This window comes from Dipteris shenzhenensis, chromosome 19 (assembly GCF_047967505.1).
Source record: "Dipteris shenzhenensis isolate YYH24624 ecotype China chromosome 19, Dip_SZ_1.0, whole genome shotgun sequence".
In the NCBI taxonomy this organism is placed as follows: Eukaryota; Viridiplantae; Streptophyta; class Polypodiopsida; order Gleicheniales; family Dipteridaceae; genus Dipteris; species Dipteris shenzhenensis.
Genome location: NC_141614.1, coordinates 19,918,484 through 19,945,748, shown reverse-complemented (window position 1 = coordinate 19,945,748; position 27,265 = coordinate 19,918,484). Strand labels below are relative to the sequence as shown.

The window sequence follows — 27,265 nt, the reverse complement described above, 5'->3', positions numbered from 1 at the left end:
TGGAGGGGCAACCACGTTGGTGAATTCTGCCACCTCGTCCGTCACCCCATGAACCTCGTTGGATGCCTTCCCTTCCTTTCATGATCTTCTCCTTTCTTTCTCACATTCAACTTCCTCCTCAGCCGACACACCTCATCACTCACCCTCCCTCCCTCACAGCTCATCCTCAAAGCTCTTCTCCCCCTTTCCTTCAGCCTCTTCCCTCTCCTTCACTCTTACCTGCAGTTCTTCTGTCCACCTTATCACTTTCGATGCCCCCACTCTAAAGTTCCTCCGTTTGTGTCCATTTCTCGTTGCTGCCTAACATTTAGCTTCATTTTTCATGCCCTAGAAATTTGGCACGCTCTCCCTGCAGGACTGGTTTAGTCGTTGATCCGAAATCGCCGTGCACGCTCGTTCTAATTGTAGCAGGAGGATATGGACTTCTTTGTCAGAGTGCTCACTGGAAACAGCAGGCTCAAGGACCGAACGAAAGACATGGAGGAAATCAATCGACTCTTCAAGGCCAACATGGTGAGCCCTGCTTTCGCTCCGCAGTGTACAATGACCGCCGATGTATAATTTCATCGTTATGACAAGCTACAGCCTTTGTATCTGATCAATTCTTCCACACGGAAATACCGCCTCTACCGGATATCTGCGCTGCCATTTGATGGTATCTCTTTGAACATGTTGGATGAAATTCTGGGTGAAATTCTGCAGGATGTCATCAAGAAAATTGTGGAGAAGAATACTGCTGAAGTATACGCTTTGCTCGACATGATTTACGATACGTCCTTTCCAGAAGAACAGGTGACCTCAAGGCTCAGTGCATGCTGTGAAGTTTGGAGTAAAAACAAAGCTTGTGGAAGAATAAAAGATTTCGTAGACGTGTTCCATAATATGGATAGACAGTTCCTTTTCTTGGCATTGTTGAGAATCACTTTTCTTGGATCCGTTTCTGTGGGGACTCGGGAGTAGGAATGAAGAATCGTTAGAATCCATGGGTCAAAGATTACTAGGTTGTTGAAGTCCCTCTCCGAGGCACGACTCACGACACTAAGGCTTGAGTAATATTTCCAACTGGTTAGTTCAGGAATAGACCCATAACAACACCACCATATGCAAGTCGCCGTTCAATTTCTGTGGCTCCGTGGCCGTGCAGATTGTGCTTGAATTCGTTAGTCTTCAGATGTACGGCGTGTAGGGAGAGAGCAATTGATGCTTGTTCGCTTTTGTAACATGTCTTGAGCAACAATCCAATGTCTGATTATAGACTCTGATATTCAATCACAAGCTACTATAATCGTGAGCCTGAATTATGAAGCTTTACTGCTGGACCAGGTTTTTTTGAAAGCTCCAAGCAAGGCGAGATTGAAAACTCAGAAAGAACTTGTGTCGCGTCTTCTCTCTGGGCTGGATTCCCAAGGTATGTTTTTGCGTCGTTTAGTACTCCTCGCTCTTAGGAGAAAGACCAAAGCTGTTGGAAGTGCCAAGTCCGTTGCGTTGATCCAGCGAGTCCTGCAGGTGTTCCTGCCACGGCCATGATGCTTGATTTCGTTCGCAAGCACGGAGTCGACCCAATTTCCGAGCCTCTACTTTCGCTTCTGGAATTGTTGTCACCCCTCCTTGATGGCAAAGTGGCTCCAGATTTCACCACCGACGACATGCTCGACGCTATCGACTTCGAATGGCACAGTCCTTCCAACACAGCCAGCCCGCTCATCAACGCCTTCGCTTCACTTGCCAGCAGCCCTCGCGTAAGTGCTGCTTCTGCATCCGAAAGTCCCCTCCACAGCTCTTCTCCCTACCGAAGAGCATTCTCAGAGCGACGTTCACGGCATGAGTTGGTAGCTACGAGCAGCTCGGATAAAACTGCACCAAGATTATCCAGTTCAACCTCCGCTCACTACTCCGAAAGAAATAAGACCGCAGTCCCACAAATAATCGAGAGTAGTCACACTTACAGTATGGACATCCCAACTCTTGAAACATCAGATTCGGACGAGGTCCTTCAGACGAGGCATCGTCGCAAGAGTTCGTCGTTGAGGCAACTCTTCGCTGCAGATGCAGACGATAAGGATGCTCAGACCGGAAGCGAAAGTCCAGTTACGGCGGCAAAAGCCAGGTTGACACCTCGGGCATCATTAGACTTCAGCACCACCAGCTCCAAGTCTTCTGCATCTGCCCGAACTTCGCTTAGTGAGCGGCCAAGTCGCCGGATTGTCTCAGAGCAATCTCACGTCGGCGATAAACAGAATGCTTTCATTACGACGCACAGCAGTAATGTCGTAGATAGGGAACCTAAACCATCACAGAGAGAGTTTGCCTCTTCCTCTTCAGGGCCAACCATATGGAGACAAGACTCTGATGGGTTCACGGTAGATTTCTTCGACAACCTGAGCGATGAGAAGACGGAATCTCTCAAACCATCAAGTGAGGATTCTGTGTTTGTGGGTGTGAGTTCTTTGAAACCGGACTCCAACCAAGCGCCATCAATCGCGACACTAGAAATCGCAGAGAATGCACAAGACAAGCAGCTGGAAGGTCAGCAACAGGTAGATCAGCGACAGGAAGCACAAGATAAGCAGCTGGAAGGTCAGCAACAGGATAATTCTTCACACTTAGATTCTCCAGGAGAGACACATGTCTCAAACGACGTGAATAATGTGAGCGTTTCATCCTCGGCTTCGTCTTTCAGCTCATCCGGGTATCCAGAGCTTCGCGGGCAAGAGGACGCAACCTTGCCAACATTCATTGATTCTTTAGCGTTAGCAGCAACAGCAGCTCAAGCAGAAGATGACAATGAAAGTGATATGTGCCATCCAAGTACTCAAGGTCAACTCCCCACATTGGCTCCTGTGGAGCGCGATCTAAGCTCCGAATCTTTGGCTTCTGATTCGCTCGAATATTCCCTACCGAGGTCCAGCTCTTCTCACGCTGCGCCACAAGGTATTGAAAATTTTCAGATGTACCCTGAGTTCGATGAAGATCTTGCTTTAAAAGATGAAGGATACGCGCTCAGTGAACTAGCGACTGACAGCTCTGCAAAGGTCAGAGCCGAAGTGTACGATCTGTCTCCACATCATAATAGCGAGAGTGATGGTTCTGAACATTTTGTAGAATGTGTTGGGCCTCCTCCGTCGAGTGGTTTCAGCGATGATGAGGAACATCACAGTCCAGGACCTCCCGTAAACACGCAGGCGAAGGAGTCGGGGATTTTGCTGAATGAAAAGGACGAGCTCGCTAAGACCGAGCCTTGTCTCAGTCCAGGAGACTTCGATTATTCTACCGAAAGATTGTCTTCACATCACGGACAACCCAATACAGGAGCTAGCCAGGAGGATGATGGCCAACATAACGCTGCTGCACAATCCGAGTCTCTCCCTGGTATCGAAAACTCAACTCGGGCTCGTAGTCCTGACAATGATCTGTCATCTGAGAGTAGTCAAGACGACTCCATCACGCAAGGCAATTCAGCTGATAGCCTTGAGGATGATAGCTCGGTTCCAGCTCAGTGTTCCCCCTTCCCTGCGAATGAAATTGAAGCAGATGTCGTGGAGAGTCTTGAACGTCTTGAAAGCACATCTCCACCAAATGCGGTTGGCCGATGCACGCAGAATGCAGGGAACCAACAGAATTCGCTCCCCGCCGCAAGTGAAACATCTCCCAACGGTTTTGCTGATTCGTCAAGCTCATGGAGATCTGGCGAGGTCGAGGCGACGGGAAAAGAAAGTGTGCAGCTAACAAGTTTCGAGGCAAGTATCGAAAAAACACCAGATTCCGATCAGAAAGAGGATGAAAACAACATGAATGGTGGGATTGATGTACTCGACAGCCCGGAAGATTCTGTGCAGCCAAGCATGGAATCAAGTATTGCAACGAGGAACTCAGGTATTCTTCTAAATCTTTGCACCCATTCATTTTTTGTGTGTTTTGTATTCAGTGAATTTTAGCTCCCTGCAGTCAATCGATGCATATGCAGACTGCAGTGTTAATAGTTAAATTTGGAAATTAACCTTCAAATTCCAAAATAGATTCTAGAAGGTTTTAAAGGTCAATGGCATATTTGGAAATGCTCAACTTTGAAAATAGGTTTTAAAACCTACGAACTTCAAGGCATTTTAGTTGTATTTTCGGTTTGAAACTGCAAAACTTTAATAAAAACCTTCAAAAGTATGGAGTTTGGGGGTTTTTGTATCCATAATTACAACAAGCTATAAATGATGAAAATCATTCATAAGGCCTGCCCATGATCCAAAATAAGAAAGGAGAAGATGAATTGGATGGGTAGCATGGAAAATAGGGCAGAAAGTTGGGTGTGTGTGTCTGAGAGAGAGTTAGATTTCCACCCAAAAAGTGTGTGTGTGTGTAAGAGAGAGAGAGAGAGAGAGAGAGGGTGAGAGACACATAGAAAGTAGAGAAAAAGATGGAGAAATTTAAGGGATAAAAATAGCAACTGAAACTTGCACCAATCATTCAAAAGCCCGCGTGGACACGTCATTTTCCCTTTCCTCAGGGAAAATACCTTTACTTAAGCCTTCCCTCCTGAGGGCAGACCACAAAATGTTTTCTATGATTATGCTTCTCACTCGAAATGCATGCACGAATTGTCCTCTCTCATTAATCCCTCATGCATAACTAGTCATGGATGTGTGATAGAGCCACATGAGGCTTTTCCTATTGAGACTGGAATTGAATAAATCTTCTTCCTCGCACTCCTTGTGATAGTGCTTGAAGCACGAGCATCAGCTACGATGAGGCTTGTCATAGTTCTAGTTTTCATGTCCGACTTCCATGGTAGTAGTAGTGCCTTTCAGCCATGCATTTTTTGACTCACTCGAACTGACCGTTTTATTTGTGCTAGCTACACCAAGTGCTTGTATGAAATGAAGGATTTCCCATTTTGGGAGCACCTCTAACCATGCAAAATCCAAGTCTTGCTCTAATTGTTTGCATAGTGGACAGAGTCCCTTGAATGGAGCTTGAATGGCACGAATAGAACCTCTACATCTTCTTCCTTATAGGCCAAAAAGAAAGGCTTTTGTAGGGTTATGTCCACCATAATTAAGAGCAGAACTACCCTTACCTTCCTAGAAGTCTTGCAACTTTTACGGGAGGCTTCCATACATATATCGTGTAAATAATGCTAAGAAATGTTGTTTTCTTGTGCCTACATAGAGAAAGTTTAACAGCATGAGATTGGAGCCACGAATGTATGTAATGTCTAAATTCGTATGAAACCCTCCCTAAGATCAATGTTGCGCACCAAGAGTAAACTCAGAGCGTGCATCCAAGTATGTTTCCAGACTTCAACTCAACATTAGGAAGGAGTTTGGACAGATAATTGAGGTTGCAAAACATTCATGATAGTAATATGAGCATCGTTTAACACATTTCATTCTACACAAGGGGTGAATGCAAGTGCGGTTCGGTAGACAATGGTCCTTAGAATTGCGCTCCTCACTTTCTATCTCCTCTTCAACTTGATTGTTGGGCTCATAAAGATCTGTACAACATTTAGTTTCACCCAACTTTGATTGCCTATCTTTATAGCATGGAAAGTGATTTCTGAGGTCGCCTATAATTTTTGTAGCATGCAAAGTAAGTTTTGAGCTATGCTTCACAACCTAGTCCATTGTATGCCGGATTAATGGATCACTATAGTTGACTAACTTAATGAATAACCCCTTTAGTGTGGATCTTGGAATAATCTCTTCTTCATTCTCAAGATTCATTCCCCATCCATTCAGCAAGATTGCAAAATTCGTTGTACATCTTTCATGATCACTGAAAAGACTGTTCATGAACCCAAGACAATCTTCCTTTGAGAGCCCAATCTTAACTTGAAGTAAATTTGATGGATTGAACATAGGGCAGGTATTCATTTAGTAGTCCATGAGGAAGCCTCAATGACACGTGTGCACGAACATGTGTGAACTGCAAGAACTCAAGAATCCCTTGCGCACGGAGTTGTGTGAACTGCAAGAACTCAAGAATGAAAAAACTGGATGGCATGTTATCTACGCAAGCAAGTAGGCATGTGAGAGGTCGGTAGGTATTGGGGTGGATCCAAAAGGAAAGGGGATCGGTGAGCAAGCACTAAGGAGGAGGAAACCATTGATTGAGGAGGAGGAAAGCATTGATTTTGGCATCGCTGAAAAGACAAAGTTGTGAATTGCCCCATGCACATAAAGGGCAACTAATGGCCTGCATTTCTTCAATTTAATCAAATGATGCAAGTTTCTCCCATTGTCCTCTTTCAAGTCACGAAAACCTTCTCCTTAATAGAGATTACATTTCCTTGTGACATTTGAGGGAGTCCATACTACTTATACATTTGCATACATTCCTAGAGTTAAGGCCTTTGTCTCACTCATATAAGATGGACTTACAAAAAAATTGGATTTCTAAGCTACTCTAGACTTAAATTTCATGCACTCTAGCTGGACTTCAGAAGGCAACCAATCCCTCTCATAGAATTGGGTTTCCAAAATGGCCCAATTGGAGTTAGATCAAATACTAGCTTAGATCTCTTTACTCAAAAAGAAAAGAGAAAAGCCCTTTACTCTAATGAGATAGAGCATACCAATGTCAATCGAAAGATTATGGTTCTTCAAATTGCAATGATTTATAGAGTGGTAATGTGTGAGTTTCTTTAACTAAATAGAGAGTAAATAGACTTGAAGTGTTAAGAAAAGGCTCTAGCTTGTGTAGACTATCCTTATATACGGTCACAATCTATAAGACTATGCCCATGCCTACCACAAGGTAGACTTAAATATCGTTAAAACCCAAATTCATGAAACTCAAGCTAGCCTAGTGAGCCTCTTAAGTCTAAGTTAGAAAATCAATTTATTAGATAATTGTCTTGTTACTATCTACTTACTTAAGATACATTTTATGTAAGTTGTTGTCCCTTTTAGAATTTCGTAATAATGAAGTGATCTCCTTTTTACTTTTTTCCATAGGGAAGAAATTTAGTAATGCTTGAAAAAGGTTTCATTTTTCCAGAGGGAAGGATAAAAACCAACCATAGAAGTGAGCTATCCATGGTGATTGTGAAAGAAAATAAGAGAGAGAGAAATAACAATCAACTAGCTTGCTTCCAGAGAACCTAGCTCACAATCTAGGATGTCTCAAAATTAGGGGCCAACAACTGAGGTGGGAAACTATATATGTGTGCAATCTCACTCTCAGAATGTATATAAGAAACTTTTAGGCCAACCCATGCAAATAGATACTCATCTCTTAGTGGTCATCTAGGATTCCATTCACAACAATAAGGCAAGCCCATTCAGCCTCTTAAATAACCATTTTATTAGATAATTGACTTATTAATATCTACTTAGTCAAGGCATTCTTTGTGCAAGTTGTTGTTTCTCTTAGAATTTCGTAATAATGAGGTGAATTGAGGAGATATTACGGAGATGGTTTTTCCCCCATAGGAAGGACTTTAGTAATGCTTGAGAAAGGATTTGTTTTTCCACAAGAAAGGATACTATTAATACTTGAGGAAAAACCAACCATTCAAATCAGCTATCCATGTGGTGATCAAAAGCTTACTTCCAGTCTCTAGAGAACCTAGTGCACAATCCCGAGGGGGCACTATGTAAAAAGCCCATATAGCACGTGCGATTAATGGGTATTAAAAATACCCCCTACCTAGAGATTTTTATAACCTACATGCACCCCTTCTATAAATTTTGAGATGATTAAAGAATCCCTTATGTATTAAAATTTCTACTTTTTGAATTAAAAAACCCTTATGTATGTATACTTTCTGTAAATCCGTAAAAATATAAAACCCGTTTTGTTGAGCGCACATGCTAGCTTACATATTTCTTAGTGGCTCCCTCAGGTGCACAACTAGGGAGGCTCGAAAATAAGGGCCAATCACTAAGGTGGGGGACTATAGAACAAGTGAATGCCCCTTCTATAAATTTTGAGATGATTAAAGAATCCCTTATGTATTAAAATTTCTACTTTTTGAATTAAAAAACCCTTATGTATGTATACTTTCTGTAAATCCGTAAAAATATAAAACCCGTTTTGTTGAGCGCACATGCTAGCTTACATATTTCTTAGTGGCTCCCTCAGGTGCACAACTAGGGAGGCTCGAAAATAAGGGCCAATCACTAAGGTGGGGGACTATAGAACAAGTGAATGCCTCACTCTCTGAATGTATAAAAGACACATGTAGGCTAAGCCATGAAAATACATGCCTATCTCTCAGTGGTCATCCAAGATTCCATTGTTCTTTGTGCCCATATGGTGCTCAAGAATCTCTTGCTAATTGGCAATGAGGGTAGTTGCTTGGGAGACCTGCTAGCCTCCCATGACCAAGATTCCATTGTTCTTTGTGCCCATATGGTGCTCAAGAATCTCTTGCTAATTGGCAATGAGGGTAGTTGCTTGGGAGACCTGCTAGCCTCCCATGACCAAATTGCATTGGTTGACCTAGTTATTATGAATAGCGATTTTAGACATAGTCTCCTAAACTTTACCTTCGATGAAGATACAATGGTAGGAAGGAAGAGTTGCATCTTGCATCTCAATGTAGAAGACCCTTTCACCTTATAACCTATGGACTGGAATGGATATGATAATCGAGAAGGCATGACTATAGAGTTGCATCTTGCATCTCAATGTAAAAGACCCTTTGACCTTATACCCTATAGAAGGAATGGGTCTAATAATGGAGAAGGCATGATATACCCCTTCCTCAAGCATGCACCAAATTTGAGATCCTATTGCATCATCCTTTGCATCCTTGCCATGATCTAGTGGGTCCCTTGTGGCTCCAAAGGTAGTGTAAGATTGTGTCGAGGTTTCTATCCCTACATATGTGGCACTTCACATATGCTCAACCAAAATCCAAAGGGAGTCCATCATGGGCCACCATTTAGAAGAAATATGAAATCATTTTTAGTTGGAGGTTGGTGGTCCCCACAATTTTGGCCAAAATTTGGAAATGGTAGATCTCTTGGGATGCCTACTGCTTAATCTCACGCCACTCTCTTGAAGGGATCCTAGCGACGGCTATTTGAGCCAAAGATGACAATTAATGCATTGTGTATATGAGAAGGGCACCTCTATAATCCCTTTGAGTGCCCTACTCCAAAGAGCATGAATCACTCACTCATTCCACTAGGGGGTGGCCCTCCCACACCCAAAGCCGCTAGCATGAAGGGCCTTGTCCCAAAGTGGCTCGTGCTAGTCTTGTGTAGCCCTTTCCCAAGCGCCTTATGACCCCAATGGTCTAGCCCTTGCCCCAACAAACTACTACTTTGAACTATTGGCATACATTCACCTCCATTAGGAAAAAAGGGAGCTCATTTTGGGGCCTTTTAGAAGAGAGAGAAAATAGGCTCTCAACCAATTAGGAGTGGGCCAACGTAACGTTGAAAATTCAACAAAAGAAGATGAAAATAAGAAAAAGAAATAGTACTATATGTTCGTAGAAGCATGTCACATTAATGAGGTGATCTGATTTGAATCTTTAAAAATCTATTTTCTGTGCAGAATTTGATGATTCTGACACCGCAGACGCGTCCGGAATTTCAAAAGGTGCCAGATCGCATTTTGTTGCAAATCCCACTTTTCGGCCTTTTTTGGCCGTTTCCGGGCCTCCGGATGTCCGATTCCAGCGTTTCCGGTGCCGTTCTTGGGGTTTTGGGCCGTTCCGGACTCATCTGCGGTGTCAGAATCACCAAATTCTGCACAGAAAAGTGTTGCTCTTATATGAACATTGAATGTAAAGCATGTGAAAGAATATATTTATTCCTTTTCACACTGACATTTCTCACGCAAGTATCCATATTTTCTTGCTTTTGTAGAGAGAGAAAAGAGAAAATAGTGAATTTCTTACAGGGCCCCAAAATGAGCTCCCTTTTTTCCTAATGCTTTAGTTCTAGCCTTTATCATGGTTGAGTCTTCCCTTCACCTCTCGAGTGCTGACATAAACTCAATACAAAGACTCTGCATAAATGGATGCTCCAGCATGTGTGGGTGTGTGGATCTGTATGTGTGAGTGAATATGTTTATGCTATGGTCTAAACCCACTATTAGGCATTCCTGACATCAGCGGGGATGTCATAGTAGCTAGCCCCTGCTATGAGTGATGGAGTTTATGGTTTTCAACCTTATGAGTGACTATCATGAGATTGAAACTGCACTATGTTGTGGCTTTAGAGGATGAGTTTGGGCATGTTCATGGACTCATCTAGGTATATACAATCATCTCTCAAGCGGGCCATCTATCTATGTCTTTATTGCACTTTGTAAGGCATTGAGAAGGTGTCAAGATCTTGGTGTATATATTGGATTCTTATGGGCACCCGTATTCACAACTTCTCCATACATGAACAATGGAGATGAGGCTAGGTGGAAAGCAACCCCCCAAGACTCAAAGATGGCGGAGACTATCTTTAACATCCTCATGCCTATTTCTCTCAAGTGAGAGAGGGCGAGGAGAGGGCTCTGACACGCGTCTCTGTCTCATGGTGAGCCAACTCCATGCAATAGAAGAATTAGCTGGGCCTCTATCTTATTGTGTCCCAACATCTAGGCCTCCTGAATCTGAACCTCTAAGTGCTAGAGTCAGGGCTTATGCTCAAACTGCTCATCAGGACACTAAGGGATGGATTGAATAAGTCCCTTGGATGGACCGTGAAACCCTATGTAGACTCCCCATCTACAATGAGTCCTTAAAACTATAGTGTGCAACTAAGCTTCTGGGGGTGTTCTTGAGATACCCTCTCTAAAGCATGAGCTTCCAAGGTTTGAGCATGAGGTCAGACCATTTATTACTAGCTTCCTCCTTAATCTCCTCAATTGCTGTGAAGAAGCTAACTAATTTGATCCAATTGATCATGAGTCAAATGTTGGACAGTACACCTCGAGGGCATCTCTAACTACCTCGACACTCTCTGTAATGCCATGCCCTCCAAAGAAGGTGTGCTGTCTTCAAATTCTCAGTCTAGTAACTCCCCCAATTGTTGAATTGAGAGGCTCATCCCTTTGAGGCCATCCACCTGAGGGTGTGGAAAATAGTAGAAAGCCTCTGTCATGAAGAGGAAATGAAAAGGAGCTAGAGGGTTGGCCGGTTGCATTTAGGAAAGAGCTAATCAGTCGTATAAAATGAAAGGAGTCAAATGGGCATCTGAGTGGAACTCTCCATAAACAAGGAAAAGACCCCTAGAATCAACTATCTCAAGAAACCCATCCTCCTCATGGTGGCCTCCAAAAAATGCCACTCCACCCTAGCCTAAGCCTGCTTGAAGTTCAAGGCAAAGATTGTGATATGCTGAGACTCCTCCCTTATGCTCAATCCACGTGCTCCGAAAAAGTGAAGATGTCAAGGGTGCTGCATTCTTGAAGTATCATGTCATTGAATAATGTTAGTAAGATGAGGGTGCAATCGAAGGCTCAACATCTTAGCCTAGATATCTCACTAAGATCTTATAAGTAGTGTCTAGAAGGGTGATCAGGCATGGTCGTTGAATATATAATTGGTCTCCCCCTTTTCCAAATAAGACAAATGTAGCCATGACTGAGTAACAGTATGGAGGTAGAGATCTTCAGGAAGGCAATTGTCGGGGAGCATGAATGCACTCTGGAAAGCACCTAAAGAAGGCTAAAGCCAAGCTATCCTATTTACAAGCCAATTAATGGCCAAGTCCTACTTCCTCAATCTCATTCCTATTTGTTAGGCAGTGAGTGGCCCAGTCCTGCTTCGTAAGTCTCTATGAAGGCGAGGTCCTATCTTAGTGTTTGCACTGCTACTGAACTGGTCGAGCTGTCTTGCAAGGGACATCTAGCCGCTACGAAATCACTGATATGGCCTATTGAACCTCGCCTCCTTTAAGAATTCATCGAGGACCTGCATCCCCTTCTAAGGGAGTGCATGACAGACCTGATCCAAGTGGATTGAGCATAAGGGAGGATTGAGCATGATTGGGGAGTTATCTAACATCATCGCCCTATCTAGAATCATTCATGGCTCCACTTCTATGCATCACCTAATTCCCCATGTAGAACCTGCCCAGTCTCTATAGTACATCATGCCATCCTCGAGGGTGAACTACTAAGAAGCCCTAAATATCAAGTGCGTTCAAGGGGTATTAAAAACCCCTCAACTAAATATATTTATCTAATAAAGCCATCCCTCTTCCTTACACCCGATGAGGAAGGCGATTTTGATGGAGGTATAGTATTATCTTCCTCCCTGCAGGATAGCTACTCCAAACCCTCAACATGAGAATGTCCTCTTAACACTGTAAAAGGTTGGAATCTAGAGGAGTCTGGAAACCGGATTGCAAGAGACTTCTTGGAACTTCCACAGCCTCACATTGATTTTGCTTTCTGTTCGTACATATATAACAGAATGTATTAAGTGGTTGAATTGCATTGTGTTTGATTATATTGTATTAGTTCGTCTTTTGGATTTTCTTATTTCTGAAGTATAGCTCTGTCAAACTGACACTCTGTTGGGTGCAGATCGAGCTGGAGAATTTATTCAGGCAGAGGCTCATCTTGAGAAATTTGATCAGCTGCTCATGAAACAATCTGAGTTCACACCACGTAATCAAGAGCAATGTCTTGACGGAAATGGTTTTCAGGAAGGAACCGATATGTATCAGAGTGATAATGGTTCCAGAGAGGTGGACCACTCTGCAGAAACATGCCCACCGCTAAAAGAAGAATCTGTTGAGGATTTCCAATCGACAAGGTCATTTGATTTAACTCGGGTTGACAGGAACGATGCTGCTCAGAAACCAAGAGACCTCTCCTTCAGTGAGGATCTGCAAGGTGAACCTGAGAGTGGAAGACTTGAGGACAATTATCGGATGAAGGAAGCCGATGAAGAATGCTCTTCAGCTGGATATTCAAAACCCGAACCTTTCTGGATCAACGATGCACTCAAGCCCATTTCAAATAGCTGGCCTGTCACAGCTACAACAGAAGCCCGTCAGTGCGACGGACAGGGTGCACCAGAGTTGCCCAAAGAAGTTCTGTGTTTAGGAGGCGAACGAGTAGACATCGTTATTGAGGAAAATGTCGGGGTTGGCGATGTGGATGCCTCAACGAGTGATCTCCCTCGTTCGACCCAGGATCTCGAGGGTCTCGTTGAGGCTGAAAATGCGGATGAAACGTTGCGTGACTCTGATTCCCCGCAAACAGTTTCCACCTGCCTCCTGGAAGATGAACAGGAACAGGAGGGAGTTGCAGACGATGGAAAACACCAGGAGCGCAGTGGAGTTGCTAACGGGATGGATGTGTCAGTGCCGTCTATGCTTGCTGATGTACCTATTCCGCCAGATGCAGCAACAGAGGTACATTCTGATCTCGAACTGGAGTCTGGGAAAGATGATGCTGCTATGGATGACGTGACTTTCCAAGGCCCTGTGTCGGCCTCCAACGAAGACTCCAAGGATGCACATGCTGCAAGTCTTTCTATCGTAGATAATTTATCGTCCACTATCGAAGGCCCTCGCGAGGATTATACTGGAGAACCACAGCTAGAAGAAACGGACTCTGAAATGAAGCCAACATTTTCCAAGTATGAGCATGAAACAGATTTAATTGGCGACACCCACAGTAAGGATATTGATGTGATCATGGGTGAGACGGAATTCGTGGATATTTTTGAGATTACAAGCATAAAAAATTTGCATCGCGAAGGTACGGTGGGCTCCTCTGGTATTGAGGATTCATCATCTGCAGAAGACCAGGTGTTTCTCAAGAACCCTCCACCAGATGCAGAGCATTCTCAGCGCTCTAGCGGAGGAAATCAGTTTCTGCCCTTTGAAACGAAGATACCGACTCCCGCCAATTTCAAACGAGAGAACTTCACATGTGAGGAAGCTGGTGCGCTCGATTATGGTTACACACTCCCAGATCCAGATGATTGGAATTCCAGCAAGAAAGGTCTTGAGACCGAAGCTGTTACAGGCACTTCTAACATTGATGATTCACCAGCTCCACGTCAGTCGTCTACGAAACTCGAGCAGGAAGGTCAGTTGGATATAACCCCGACCGTTCAATTGAAAGAAAATCACCTCAGGGGACAGTTCCAGCAGCCTACCATGGGCATCCAAAATGTTCCAGTGCTAGACGCTGCGTCTCCTGCCCAGAACGATCGTGACGATCAACCAACTTCAGATTTGTATGTCAAAGACTTGACAGTACAAGACAGCGGGAAGGAAGCCCATAAGGGAGGGCTGTCTTCTATGGCTACTTCCGCAGTACCGACAGCTCAGCCTCTTATTGAAGCCCAGGAGGAAGATCAACCAACTCCAGGTCTGTCTGTCGAAAATATTGCATTCCAAGATGGCGGTAAGGAAGATTATGAAAATGAGCTTGCCCTAGGGCTCTCTTCTATGAATGGTTCTCCAGTACTAAGAGATCAGCCTCCTACTGAAGCCCACTGGCAGCCAGAAGATCCACGAACTCCGTATCTGTATGTCGAAAAGTTGGCATTGCAAGCTGATGGCGGTACGGAAAATGACGAGAATGAGCTTGCCAAAGAGCCGTCTTCTATGGATGGTTCTCCAAGACTGATGGATCAGCCTACTGAAGCCCAGCCGGAAGAAGAAACGTTCGACTCCATAAGTGATCTAGCACCGTTTAATAGTGTACCTGCAAGTAACGATTTTGAAGGCGAATGTATGCCAGCTTCGCCTATCTCAGGTCATGATTCAAGAGGAACAATCTCCGAGCAGTTCTCTGGTGGAGAGGAAGAAGATCAGTTGTTGGATGCTGAGGAAGGTCAGACGTCTCTTGATTTACCTTGTGCGCCACTTGAAAAAACTTATGCCGAGGAACGCAACTTCAAGTCTGTTGGTGGTATTCGCGACGTGGCATTGAAAAATTCTGTAATTCTCGCGGATGCCCAAGTTCAATCTGCAGATCTCGGCGGTGATAACGAGGCAAAATTTCTTGATTCCACACAGATCGAGCAAGCAGCACCTGTTGCTCAAGTAGATGAGCTTTGGCCCAAGCCGCAACGTTTTGAGGAGATGGATTGGAACGTAGATTTGCACATTCCTGAGACTGCGGGAAAGGAGGAAGATCTTGATGACCAACCACCAGCTGGAGCCGGACCCCAATGGACGAAAGATGTAAAAGAGCCTGAGCAAGCCTCCGCTTCAGAATTGCAGGATCGACCTCCAGTTAAGCTGCAAGAAAATGATCCAGATAAAATGACGTTGCAGCAGTCTGATGATGACATTTATGATTCGGCTTTGCAAGATCAGATGAGGAGTAGCAAGTGGAATGAGCAACAGCCTAGTTCTCATGATGATGGGCAGCTTATAGTGGCAGAAGGTCTAAAACATTTTGAGGCATGTGATGGTGGGTTGCAAAAGGCTGATCCTCAGGATAAGGAAGGTTTGCCCGGGTATAATAGGGAGGATGTCTCTGTTGAATCAGACCATAGGCATGAGGATGAAAACCATGCATTACATTTGAGTGAACCAGCCCCCGTTGCCCAATTGAAAACCGAAGGCCTGCGGGAAGACAATGTTCCTCCGCACTTCCATTTTGAAGCAGAAGAGGCCAGTGAAAATGAGCAAGGTAAGGATGAGTTGCAACAAGCGGACGTTCAGGATAAGGAAGCTGTTGAAGAGGAGCACAAACTGGATATATTGGATGTTTCAGTTGAACCGGATTGTAGGAATGAGGTTGACAAGGATAAATTACTGCACAACGCTCGTTCGAGTGTATCATGTTCCCTTCTTCAGTCGAAAGAGGAGTATGCGGAGAAAGAAGCTGATTCCATGTCTGAAAGTCAATGCGATTGGGATGGTGTTCCCGTCAGAGAAGAAGACCCTTCAGCTCTGGCTGGCGGCGTCAAAGACTTTCCAAATGAAGAGGCTTGCATGGCTGCAAAATCCGAGGAGGAAGAAAGTGGGCTGCGCCAAGGGAGTTTCAGGGTCGAACAGGATGATGCATGTGCAGACGAACAAGCGAGAGACATCGTCGGTCAATCAAGTGATGAGGCAGTTGTGAATGACTTACCTTTGTTCTATCCAGAAAATAGCTTCAAGGCTGGAGTAGTACTGGCTACGTCGTCAGCTGACCACGAGAAAGAGCAAATTCCAACTGCAGGTCTAGCCGAAGGTGCAAAAAAAGACCAAAATGAGGAAGGTATTACTCATCTGTCTGATCATGAACTTGCCGATGGAGTTGCAGATCAAGCTGCAAACAGGCTCCCTGACGACGAAGCACCTTTTTACGAAGTGACGCCGTTATCTGTCGCTCAAGGTGACGAGCTTTGTCCGGAGCTGCAAATTTCGGAGGATCTTGATCTGTGCATACTGAATCAGGGGTTGCAAGGTCCTCGGAGTCCCAGTGGCAAGGAAGAAGATTTTAAGGATCATTTAAGTGTGATGGATGATCCACCAGTTGCGGAACGACATGATCACGTCGTCGACTCTGAATCGCAGCAACCACTTCAAGTTGTTGAGGCAGAAGACAAGGACCGCGGGATCGAAAACCTTGAGCAGGGTCAAGGGAAATTTGACGATGCGCCCTTGCAACATCCTACCCAAGCTGCTGGCAGTGAGGGAAAGAAAGGTGAACAGGAGTCGACTGGGGTGGTCGATGTGGAATCACAGAGCTGGAATGAAGGAAACGACCGATTGTGCAATGTTGATTCGAGGCATTCACGTCTCTCTGAGCAGTCGGAAGTTGAAGCTGGCGATGAGAAACAGGACGGAGCGGCTATGGAGGATGTGTTTCTGCAACAGGATGAGGATGCTGAAGAATTGCAAGATAATGCAGAGGCGCCCGACAACAAGGAAGGTGGCAAGTATGAAAGCAGAGAACATACTTCAGCTCTAGCTAGTGTTGCAAAAGATTCTGCGCATGAAGATGAGTCTTGGAAGCCGGGAAAAACAGAATGGGAGCAAGGTCGGGCTGCAATTGACGAAGGTTACCGGCAAGAAAATGAGCTTGGCATGGCTGGGAAATCGGAGGAAAGAATTGCAACAGCTGGGGCTAGAACTGACGAAGATTTCGGGCAAGAAGATGAGCTTGGCATGGCTGGAAAATCGGAGGAAGAACATGCAACAGATGGGGCTGCAACTGACGAAGAATTCTGGCAAGACGATGAGCTTGGCATGGCTGGAAAGTCGGAGGGGGCTGCAACTGCCGAAGATTATCGGCAAGAAGATGAGCTTGGCATGGCTGGAAAATCGGAAGAGGAGCACCGAACGAAAAGACGAGCATCAACGGACGAGGGTGGTAGAATTGAAGATACTGTGATGAGCATGCGGGGCAACGGAAATGTGGTGCAAGATTTGGGTGTCAATCTACAGTTGCCGTCACATAACAACGTTGCCGTAAACAATCTAAAGTCCCCATCCGGCAAACCGGATACGATGCATGCAACGTACGTCAGGCCAACATCTGGCAAATTAGATGCAGCTTACGTATCATCCGCCGTCCAGCCATCATCCGATCTCGACAGCTCGCTGTAAGAAATCCTTTTTTCGCTCTTATTGTGCGGTTTGCCATCATCCTCCGTCACTCCATGTCTTCTTCTTCGCTGTTTGTTCCCATCGTAATTCCTACGTCGCCAATCAATCTCTCTCCGAACTCGTTCATCTTCCTTTTTCATCGCTTCCGTTACGATAAGGCCGATGCTCCTTCTTCTAACCATCTTTGTGTTCCTGTTTATCGCAGTTGGGCCGTGGATCCTCCCGACGAAGCTCCGAGAGCGAAGCCTAAGCATTTGGGCGAGAAAGTCCGGTGCTTTCTGTGTTGTTGTAGTAAGCCTTCAACGGTGCAACCTTAGTATGGCTGCTGTAATATAGATGTACCTATATATGTAACGTCAACACAGATAAATTTAATATCATATAGATCTATATACATCGAGCTTGCGAAATTCGAATCTGCTTCAATCTATGTTTTTTTTCCCTTTTATTGATAAGAAAAGGTTAATTACAAGGCAGTAACCCCTTTGAATCTTTGTGTGACTGGTACTTTATAATCTACGAGTAGCTTGACCCATCTACCGATAGGTAAGAGACCCGCTCCGTTGGGTCTAAAGGTGGTGAAATATCTCTAGTTTCAATATAAAAAAATTCAACCTTAAGAGCAGCATGGCTTAGCTCACTCAATCTTGGTTATGGGACAATAAAAGTGAAGTATAGAAGGTCAACCTCCAATTTAAATAGATGGGCTTTCCATATTTTGTATAACATTAGAGTTTAAATCAATGGGAAATTTTTATGATATGAATTTCCGATTAACCACCTAGGCCATGAGACCCAATCTTTCTCTCTCTCTCTCTCTCTCTCTCACACACACACACACACACTCTTTTTTTGGGGGGTAAAAATAACAACACACACAAGCGCGCGTGCATGCACACACACAAACACACATGTGCATGGGTGCACACCCTTTTTTTGGGTGAAAACACACGTGCTCACACACATACAGGTAAACGCACACACATGGGGGAGGGTAAGGGTTAAAAGTATGACACCTCATCAAGTTTATTAGGACTTATTTATCTTGCTAGCAACATTGAGCTAGTGGAATTCAGGAGTCCTAAAAGGTTCGAAAAGATTACATTTGCAAAGTTTGCAAGCTTTGTCCTACATTTATTGTGTAAGGGAAAATCATCCTTAGGTTTATCAGGCAAGCTTTTGAACTGCTTGTTGAAAATGTATGGCCAAAAAAGGTAGACGTCACCTTGGATCTCTTGCTCAATCTTGTTGAATGTATTATAAGCAATCCAAATAATCTCGTAGAGTTTGGAATAAGATTGAAGGAACACATGAAGCATGAATCTTCAAGATCAAAGCACTGTACAAACACAAAGGGACAAAGTACCTACAGATGCGCACACAGAGGCGTTTATTGAACTAAAAAATAAACTTACGGGCGTGTCCATTTGCACGTCTATTTGCACGTCTAGAGATCTGCGCCTAACGGCGCGTCTATATAGCAGATAGACGTGCATATAGATGCGTAAATAGATGCTCTGCTAGAAAATTTAAAAAGCAGACAGACGCATCGTTAAATGCGTGTAAAGATGCAATTATAAACGGTCTTATAGACGCTTTTATAGACACGCAAATAGACGCTCCTCAAATAGATAGACGCATATATAAACACATTTCTAGACCGTTTGATAGACGCGTTACATAATATTTTTTAAATTTACAGAATGTTGTGTATGTTGTGTATGCTATGTAGTTACAGGAATCCCATTCCACATTGTGTAGTTCAGTTCTTACAGTCACCCGCATTTTAATTAGCACTCTTGCAAGCACGTCTATAGCCGACAATTACAATTTCAAATAAAACTTTACAACTCCAAAAAGGCATTAATTGATAGAACGTTGCACAAGAAAATTAAAAGCTCAAAAAGTGCTTGTATGTACATATAGCACGAAGCTAAGCCACGTCCTGTGGCTTCAAGTACCAAAAATAAGAGGAGTGTATATACAAGAGGCACAAAGCCAAGCCAGTGGCTTTAAGTACAAAAAAGAGTAGCTAGCACTACTTCTACGACTAATCTAAGTTCTCCACATCCTCGCCCCGTTTTACGCTCCCTTCTACACTCCCTTCTCCGCCTCCTTCCTCGTCTTCTTCCTCGTCTTCTTGTGCAAGGGCCTGTAAACAAGGAACAACATATTTCAATGTATGAAAAATCAAATCTTACTTATAATATTGACATTATTTAATTACTTTCAAATATCTCGGGGGATGCTCTAGTAGCCTGGATATACTGCTCCTCAGTAATCAACCTGTCATTATAAAAAAGCTTCCATGTATCTCCTCTGCGATGGTGGTAGTGGTAGGCTGTCTCGACAGGAGTAGGGTATCTGCCCATGATATCAAGCTGCAAGATGACAATTTGCGGAGGGGTTAGTACAAAGAAACAACCTCCTAATAAACTAAAGAAGCAATATAATTTGAGATCGATACTTACAAATTGGGCCTCCGATGATTCAACACCCTGCTCCAACATGCACGCTTCCATATTGCTCCATTTGGATCCTTCGTGCCTCCACATGCTGCAGACTGCGTTCCTCTCTTGCTGACTTCATTGCTTTCTTCCACTCATGCGTGTGAGCGGTGTGGGGCGGGCCCCTTGGTGGTTGACCTCCCTCGAGCCTGGCAAGCTCCGCTAGTGCCTACCTCTTAAGCGAAGAGCTTTTATTGCCAAGTATCGTAACAATCTTTGACTTGGTCCATTTATTTATGAACTGAAGATTGGGGGGGTTAGGATACCTAGAGTGAACAACAGCGAGGGTCTCATCAGCCAACCTCTTTGGTTGGCCTTTGTAGTGGATAAAGCAATCTCTGTAATTGTTAGCAATTATAGAGCGCATGAAGGCCATGATGTCCTTCCCCCGTACTGCATCCATCAAGATGCCTCCTGTCTGAGTGATGTCATAGAAGATCGTACCATCACCCGGAGGCACGTCTAAATCATCTGAATCATCCTCGTCCCCACCACCACCCCTCCCAAAGCACTGTGCCATACATCCCCCACCGCTCTCCCTGCTACTACACCTGCTACCGTGTCGTGTCAAGCTAGTACGCTAGCCACTCGTAGCTGGAGACTGCACGGGACTACGTGGACCACTCGTAGTTGGATAACCGAATCTCGACTACACAGGAGTACGCCGATGGCTCTGCGAGACAGAAGGACCTCCTGACGGCATGGGGAAAGGGGCATAAGATGGCATGGGGGAAGGGGCTCGGCTATGTAGCTGGCTGGGTTGTGCTGACTGCGTGGGGGTAATCTCAGCTGGTGTGGGGTTGGGGTGGTTTGGAGTCTATAGTGCCGACTCCTGGGGGTGTTTAGAGTACCCGTCATGTAGCCGTATAACTCCCCAAGACTAGGAGGGTGCCCTAAAAGATTATATAACTCCCGAAAGATGGTCCCCCGAAGATCAGGTGAGCTTAAAGAGCTTCCTGGCCACATGATGAACTGGAAAAAAAAAAAAGAAGATTACTGATGAGCTGAGAAGAGAAAAAGAAGAGAAAAGGAGAGAGAAAAATTACCACGAAAAGAGAGGGAAAGAGAGGATAAAAGAGAGAAGAAAAGAGAGGCAAATTCTTTTCTTGGAAGTGGAAGTGGAAAGGGAAAGGGAAAGGGAAGAGGGAAGAGAAAGGAAAGGAAAGGGAAGGGAAGAGAAGAGAAGGGAAGGAAAGGGAAGGGAAGAGAAGGGAAGGGAAGGGAAGAGTCAAATTGTCGGAGCGCGTCTATAGACGCGTCTGAGCAGTGCATCTATTTTTATATATAATAGTATGTCTATAGACGCGACTATCCGTTTCTGAAAACAGAGTAGACGTGCCTGTAGACGCGGTTTTAGACGCGCTCCGACAGATGGACTATTCTAAAAAGTCAAAAAGGACATGTGCCCGACACAAAAGCGTAACACTGATACCAAAATCATTTGTTTCTTGGATACGACAAAGGACGAATCCAAAGAGAGCAACTTTCAAAGAAGATCAACCATAAAGAGACTTACCTTAGATAGAGGTATGGAAGCTTCTTGTCCTTCTTCAAATTTGCTTCTCTTCCTTGTTCACCCTCTTCTCCTGTGTGCTTGGAGATGACTATGTAAGCGTGGAAGTAAGTGTGGGTGCCTGGAGATAAGTGTTGGACTGTGGATCTATTAATAGCAAAGCAAGCAAGCCGCACGAAGCTTATGTGAAGAAAAGCAAAGCAACCGTTCTAAAAGTAGACACAACAAGACAAAGCACCCACAGTCGTGCACACAGACGCGTTTACTGAACTAAAAGAAAAACTTACGGGCGCATCTATTTGTGCGTCTATTTTTGCATCTAGAGACCCGCATCAACAGCGCGTCTATATAGCAGATAGATGCTGTATAGATGCGCATTTAGACACATAAATAGATGCTCTGCTAAAAAATTTAAAAAACAGACAGACGCATCGTTAAACGCGTGTATAGACGAATTTATAAACGGTCTTATAGACGCATTTATAGACGCACAAATAGACACTTCTGGAACAGACAGACGCGTATATAGACGCGTCTTTTTATAAACGCGCTACATAATATTTTTGTTTAAATTTACAGAATGCTGTGTATGTTGTGCATGCTATATAGTTACAAGAATTCCATTTTTACATTGTGTAATTCAATTCTTACAGCCAACCGCATTTTAATTACAATTCCAAATAAAACATTACAACTCCAAAATGCAATAAAATTGAAAGCTCAAAAAGTGCTTGTATGTACATATAGCACGAAGCTAAGCCACATCATGTGGCTTCAAGTACAAAAAATAAGAGGAGTGTATATACAAAAGGCACGAAGCCAAGCTAGTGGCTTTAAGTACAAAAAAGAGTAGCTAGCACTACTTCTACAACTAATCTATGTTCTCCACGTCCTCGCTCCCTTCCACGCTCCCTTCTGCGCTCCCTTCTCATCTTCTTTCTCGTCTTCTTGTGCAGGGACCTGTAAACAAGGGACAACATATATCAATGTATGAAAAATCAAATCTTTACTTATAATATTGACATTATTTAATTACTTTCAAATACCTCAGGGGTCGCTCCAGTAGCCTGGATATACTGCTCCTCAGTAATCAACCCGTCATGATAGAAGTGCTTCCATGTATCCCCTCTGTGATGGTGGCGGTGGTAGGCTATCTCGACAAGAGTAGGCTATCTGCCCACGATATCAAGCTGCAAGATGACACAATTTGCGGAGGGGTTAGTACAAAGAAACAACCTCCTAATAAACTACATAAGCAATATAATCTGAGATCGATACTTACAAATTGGGCCTCCCATGATTCAACACCCCCTGCTCCAAAATGCATGCTTTCATATTGCTCCATTTGGATCCTTTGTGCCTCCACGTGCTGCAGATTGGGGTCCTCCCTCACTGTTTTCATTGCTTTCTTCCACTCACGCTTATGAGCGGTGTGGGACGGGTGCCTTGGTGGTTAACCTCCCTCGAGCCTGGCAAGCTCCGCTAGTGCCTGCCTCTTAAAAGCAAAGATCTTTTATTGCCAAGTATCGTAACAATCTTTGACTTGGCCCATTTATCTGTGAACTGACGATTGGGGGGGTTAGGATACCTAGAGCGAACAGCAGTGAGGGTCTCATCAGCCAACCTCTTTGGCTGGTCTTTGTAGTGGATAAAGCAATCTCTATAATTGTTAGCAATTATAGAGCGCATGAAGGCCTTGATGTCCTTCCCCCATGCATCCATCAAGATGCCTCCTGTCTGAGTGATGTCATAGAATATCGTACCATCACCCGGAGGCACGTCTAAATCATCTGAATCATTATCGTCCCCACCACCACCCCTCCCAAATTAGCACTGTGCCATGCATCCCCCACTGCTCTCCCTGCTACTACACCTACTACCGTGTCGTGTCGAGCTAGTACATTGGCCACTCATAGCTGGAGACTGCATGGGACTATGTGGACCACTTGTAGTTGGAGAACCGAGTCTGGACTACACAAGAGTACGCCGATGGCTCTGCGAGACAGAAGGACCTCCTGACGGCATGGGGGAAGGGGCATAAGACGGCATGGCAGAAGGGGCATAAGACGGCACAGGGGAAGGGGCATAAGGCGGCATGGGAGAAGGGCCTCGGCTATGCTGGTATGGGGTGGTTTGGAGTCTGTAGTGCCGACTCCTGGGGGGTGTTTAGAGTACCCATCATATACTCGTATAACTCCGCAGGACTAGGAGGGTGTCCTAAAAGGTTATATAAGTCCCTAAAAATAGACTCCTAGAGATCAGGTGAGCCCGAAGAGCTCTCGAAGAGCTTCCTGGCCACATGATGAACTGGAAAAAAGAAAACAAGACGATTACTAATGAGCTGAGAAGAAAGGGGAAAGGAAGAAAAGATTACTGTCGGAGTGTGTCTATAGATGCGTCTGAGAAGCGTGTCTATTTTTGCGTATAAGAATGCATCTATAGATGCGGCTATCTATGTCTGTAATCAAGCTAGACGCGCGTCTAGACGTGCCTGTAGATGTGGTTTTAGATGCACTCTGAGATGCGCCTATAGACACGCTTCGATAGATGAACTTTTCTAAAAAGTAGAAAAGGACATGCGCCCGACACAAAAACGTAACACCGATACCAAAATCATGCGTTTCTTGGATACGAGAAAGGACAAATCCAAAGAGAGCTAACTTCCAAAAAAGATCAACTGTAAAAACGACTTACCTTGGATAGAGGTATGGAAGCTTTTCTTTTTCAAAGTTGCTTCTCTTCCTTGTTTACCCTCTTCTCCTTTAAGCTTGGAAGTAAGTGTGGGTGCCTTCTTGTTAAGCGTCGAAGCTGTGGATCTGCTAATAGCAAAGCAAGCAAGCCACACGAAGTATAAGTAATGTGAAGAAAGTAAAGCGAGCGCACTTAAAGCAGATTTAAAAACCACGTTTATAGGCGCGTCTAAATACACAGAGCAGAAGTGGTTTTAGACACGCTTGTAGACGCGCACCACAGAATAGATAGATGCAGTTTTAGAAGTGCACCACAAAATAGACAGACGTGGTTTTAGACGTGCCACAGAGTTTAAAATTAAATATTTGAAGAAAAGCAAATTTTTTTGGGTTGTTTATTTGTAGGATGTCTTCATCTTCAACAAGTAGCTCCAGTGAGGATGAATCCCTCCGTATCCACCATCGCGATATGTAGTTGGAGCAAAAAATCAAATGTATGTGTGATCGATGTTGAGGAAACATGTATCGTGCACGTAGGATTACACTCAATCACATCTCAAAGTATGGAGAATGGGATGCGACCGTAAACATGGTAAATGTTAAAGAGTTAAGGTTGATTGAGATACCTATGGGTGTTCATATGTTTGAGTTATGATCCCGTTTTAATTTGATACAGGATGCAGTGCCACACCCACATATGTTGCCCTATGCTCGCCGTGAGGAGGCGAAGCGTCGGCGATATGAGGTGGGATCTTTAGAAGGGACCATTACGGATGCATGGAGTGATGGTGATAGTAGCCCTCTGCCATTACCTCATGAAGCCATGGAGGAGGAGGTGTTTGATGATATGATGCGGGATTTATATGTCCATCAATCCGAAGGGAGGGATGATAGCATGGAGCAGGACGATCTTTTTACCCTAGCATCGACTCCACTGTTTGAGGGGTGCACATTCTCTATTCTACGTGCCTCCCTTGAGTTACTAAACTTACAAACCATCTATGGATGGAGCAATGCAAGTTTGAATGCATTACTCAAGTAAGCTTTAAAGTCTATTTTGCAAACATGGTGAATTATGCTAGTGGGTCAATTACTCGGATGCTTTTCCTCATTTATGGTCTTCACGTGCAGGCTATTGTGTAAAATGCTTCCAAGGGAGAATAAATTACTGACCTTAAGAGATATGGCAAGGCAACATGTGACCTCTCTTGGAGGATTAGATTACAAGCGCATCCATGCACGCGTCAACGATTGCGTTTTGTTTCGTGGACTACATAAGGATGCAAGAGAGTGCCCTACTTGTGGAGAGGCAAGATATGGAGCAGATCTCAAAACTTTGGACATGCCTCGTAAGGTTGTGCGACATTTTCCCATAATCTCTCGCATCCAACATATGTTCAAGTGCAAATCCATTGCAAAGTTTATGTCATGGCATTCCTCCCATCGATCAACCGATGGCAAGTGGAGAACTCCTGCAGACTCTCCTGGATGGAAGCATATTGAAGACACATGGCCAAGCTTCAAGGAAGAACCTAGGAGCTCGAGACTTGGATTGGGTATGGATGGTGTGAGCCCATTTGGTCTCAAAAGCACCTCTTATAGTGTATATTGGCCAGTGATATTTGTGAATTATAATCTTCCACCGTGTATGGCTATTAAGAAAGGACATGTTATGCTGTCCCTTCTAATTCCACGGAAAGATAAAGTCAAAAATCCTGATGTTTATTTGGAGCCTTTGATTGACGAGCTAGAGATACTTTGGAGAGTTATCGAGGTGCATGATGTGAGCAAGCCTCCCTCGTCACGAGACTTCAATTGCAAAGCAGTCTTGATGTGGACGATGCATGACTTCCCAGGCTATGGCGAGTGTTCAGGTAAGCATTGCACTTCTAATTATGAATAGGCAAATGATGTGGCACCCTAAACCCACCTTCAACTCTTAATTGCATCTATTGTTCACGTCTCACTATATCGGGTTACCATGCATGTCCTGTTTGTGGTCCTTCGCTAGTTGCCTCACGGGCAGAGGCATTGAATAAGGTCATCTATGAGAATTACCATCGATTTCTCCCACCTGATCATCCTAGATATGTTGTCCCTTGGAATCAAGTCCTCCCACAATCACTCACCGTGGGAGATTGGATGAGAATTTGGGACGGTTTCACGACTCCTCCACCACTTGGCATGAGCCGATAAGGGTTTGTAACTATTGTGTGCTTTATTGGCTGGAAATAAAGATTGCCCACTAACACTTTATTTTGTTTAGATACTCCATCTTTTATCGTTTACCATATTGGGCCCACCTCAAGATTATCACCTGCTTGATCCCATGCATATCTTCAAGAATGTGGCATCTACCATTTGGGAGCATTTGAATGGGACACGAGATTCCGTAGGCATAAGGGAGGATCTACGTACCACAGGGAGGATGCATGAAGTTTGGCCACAAGAGAGACCAAATGGGCATGTTTTTTTACCTCGTGCACTATGGAGGTTATCAAAGCTAGATATGGCGGCGGTCAAGCGCACTATTACTACAATTTGTACTCCCAGTGGATGCATGAGATGTTTGAAGGGAGCCTTTACAAAGAGCAAGAAAAGAGGTATAGAGCAATTATATGGCTTGAAATCTCATGATTGGCACAAATGCTCCAAGTAAGTATTTTATGTGCATAATATCTTTTTCCTTTCAAATTTGCGAGTGAATAATTATAAGGAACTAATCAACCACCTCCTCATGGATTCAGTTCATACTACCTACTAGCATTTCACGTCGTGCATCGAAGGACGTGAAAGATTGTATTTACAAAATGGGCGAGCTTGTGAGGCACTTTACATGATACAAAATACGATGCGTATCAATGCTCCACGCAAGGTGTTCATATTGCTAATATGGTGTACTTTTTCATTTCTAGGTATGTGAGCTCAAAGGAAATAGATCCCACCACGCTTGAGAATGCTCGAGTTATGTCAGTGGAGGTCGTTTGTTTAGTGGAGGAGACATTTCCACATTCTATTCTCACGAGCCAACTACATCTTATAGTGCATTTGGTGGATGAGATTGCTATATGTGGTACAATACATGCACGA

At 44.2% G+C, this 27,265-nt stretch overlaps 1 protein-coding gene across 1 annotated transcript; it reads left to right on the top strand.

Annotated features, from left to right (window-relative positions):
* Nucleotides 1-132: 132 nt before the first annotated feature.
* On the top strand, nt 133-17,800 carry LOC147890192 (uncharacterized). The gene is made up of 6 exons (XM_087390229.1): nt 133-513; nt 703-792; nt 1,324-1,408; nt 1,507-3,873; nt 12,481-17,461; nt 17,671-17,800. The coding sequence occupies exons 1-6, from the start codon at nt 418-420 to the stop codon at nt 17,780-17,782; spliced, it is 7,731 nt and encodes a 2,576-aa protein (XP_087246355.1). The 5' UTR covers nt 133-417; the 3' UTR covers nt 17,783-17,800.
* Nucleotides 17,801-27,265: the final 9,465 nt, after the last annotated feature.

What these genes read in the sequence shown, in the direction of transcription:
- LOC147890192 (XM_087390229.1), top strand. Translation starts at nt 418, where the DNA reads ATGGACTTCTTTGTCAGAGTGCTCACTGGAAACAGCAGGCTCAAGGAC. An exon ending in GACTCTTCAAGGCCAACATG is followed by an intron (nt 514 to 702) that starts GTGAGCCCTGCT and finishes GAAATTCTGCAG; the next exon opens with GATGTCATCAAGAAAATTGT. An exon ending in CTCTGGGCTGGATTCCCAAG is followed by an intron (nt 1,409 to 1,506) that starts GTATGTTTTTGC and finishes CGAGTCCTGCAG; the next exon opens with GTGTTCCTGCCACGGCCATG.